Source organism: Vulpes vulpes, chromosome 15, assembly GCF_048418805.1.
Source record: "Vulpes vulpes isolate BD-2025 chromosome 15, VulVul3, whole genome shotgun sequence".
NCBI lineage: Eukaryota > Metazoa > Chordata > Mammalia > Carnivora > Canidae > Vulpes > Vulpes vulpes.
In genome coordinates this window covers 39,867,145-39,869,335 of record NC_132794.1, presented here as the reverse complement: position 1 = coordinate 39,869,335, position 2,191 = coordinate 39,867,145, and the positions used below count along the sequence as shown (strand labels likewise).

The following is a 2,191-nucleotide window of genomic DNA, read 5'->3' as shown; positions in this document are numbered from 1 at the left end:
AGGAAATCACTGTCAGAGGAAAATCCTACAGCAGTATAGAGTTTCTAAAGCTTATAGAAATATTATTAATTTGGCATATTTTAGGGATGATTCTCTGAGTAACTCAGTGATGAGTTATTTTTTATTTTATTATTTTATTTTATTATTTTATTTTATTTTATTTTATTTTATTTTATTTTATTTTATTTTATTTTATTTTATATTTATTTTTCTAGAGAGAGAGGTAGAGTGAGAGCCAGGGCAGGGAGCAGGGTGCAGTAAGGAGAGGGAGAGAGAAACCCAAGCAGACTTTGCGCTGAGCACATTGCCCTAAACTGGGCTCCATCTCACTACCCTGAGTCATGACCTAAGCTGAAATGAAGTATCGGATGCTTAACCAACTGAGCCACCAAGGCGCACCCCCCCTTCAGTGACAAATTGTATATAAATGCTATTATCTTCTAGTTCCCCCTTAATTTGTACCTCCTTTTCTCATTTTTTGTTCATCTTTTCCAATGAATATATTATTAATCTCGAATTTCCTATCTGAAACAGGGACTGTAGGCATTGTTTAGATAGTCTTTGCTTCTGGAAGAAATTGTTAATGCCAACTTGCTCTTCTGAAATCTAACATGTATTTTAAACATATGACAGAGAGTAGTTTCAATATTTATAATTTGAAAAAAATACAATTTGATTCAATTTGGTTCAATTACAATTTGATGAGAACTCCAGAAATAAAAGCCTAGTCACAATCCTCTGTACACCAAAACTGTGACATACAATGCCTAGAAAGTTAAAACTTGAACTAGAATTTAAAACTAAAAATAATGCAAAGGAGTTGTCTTGTTGGGATTTAGAAGCCTATTTTTCAGTTTCCTCATAGCTGTCTTCACTTCTTGATTCCTTAAGGTATATATTACTGGGTTGAGAATGGGAGTGAAGATGGTATAAAACACAGACAGAATCTTATCTATAAGAAAACTGTTTAGTGGCCACATATAGATAAGGATGCATGGCCCAAAAAACATGAAGACAACAATGAAATGAGCTGTGCACGTAGTAAGAGCCTTAGATGATCCTTTTGAAGAATGATGTTTGATAGTAACCAGGACAATAACATATGAATTGAATAAAATAATAAAGCAGGATAAGGCGATTATGCCACTAGTTGAGATCATAAAGAGGCCCAGAACATAAGTATCCACACAAGCCAGCTGGAACACCACAGGAAGGTCACAGAAAAAGCTGTCTACTTCATTGGGACCACAGAATGGTAATGTGAGAGCAAATATGACCTGGCTCAATGAATGCATGACTCCCACAATCCAGGAAGCCACCACGAGGGCAACACACACCCCGGGACTTATGACTGAAGCATAGCGGAGAGGTTTGCATATTGCAATATACCTATCAAAGGACATGGCCATAAGTAAAATTATCTCAGTACCAGTAAAAAGGTGTAGAAAAAATATCTGGGTGATACAGCCATCAAAGGAGATGGTTTTATGTCCAGTGAGATAGTCTGTAACCATCTTAGGGGTGGCAAAGGAAGCAAGTGACATATCAATAATGGAAAGGTTAGTAAGCAGGAAATACATAGGAGAGTGTAGGTGAGAGTCGGCTATAACTGTGATGACTATGAGGCTATTACCAATGATTGTTGCCAGATAAAACAGTGAAAACACCATGAAGAAAAACAGCTGTAGTTCCCAGGATTTAGAGAGTCCCAGCAAAACAAATTCAGAAACAGACTTATTGGCTGCATCCATTGGCCTGATTGATAGGTGAAAACCTGTATCAAAGAGAGAGAGAGAGAGAGAGAGAGGGAAAGTGTGATTCTACTTAAGCAAAAGCTCCAAGAATCCACTTTCATAGACTGTTTCCTCTATCTCTACTATTTTTTCCATTTTCATTGGTATGTTAGTTTGAAAGATAATTATAGAATATTAGACATCACAGTGAAATACCAGTAAAGTCATAGATGTTGAAAATAACACTTTCTTTTTTGTTACTAAATAGCAATCAAATTGAGATTATATCATCCAGAAGGCATCTACTTATCTACATATTTGTCCTCTATTCATCTATATAATCCTACAGATAATAACAAGTAAGCACTTGCTCTGGGATGACAATGTGTTAAATACATGCACACACACACACACACACACAGTTATTTAGAGTTCATCCCTAAGAATATCTTTATTGA

The 2,191-nt window shown here is 35.8% G+C and overlaps 1 protein-coding gene across 1 annotated transcript; it reads right to left on the bottom strand.

Moving 5' to 3' along the window:
• Window positions 1–800: 800 nt before the first annotated feature.
• Window positions 801–1,751, bottom strand: LOC112919785 (olfactory receptor 4K2). Its single transcript, XM_025998308.1, has one exon. It carries the CDS (start codon window positions 1,749–1,751, stop codon window positions 801–803), a length of 951 nt encoding a protein of 316 aa, XP_025854093.1.
• Between the last annotated feature and the right edge of the window lie 440 nt (window positions 1,752–2,191).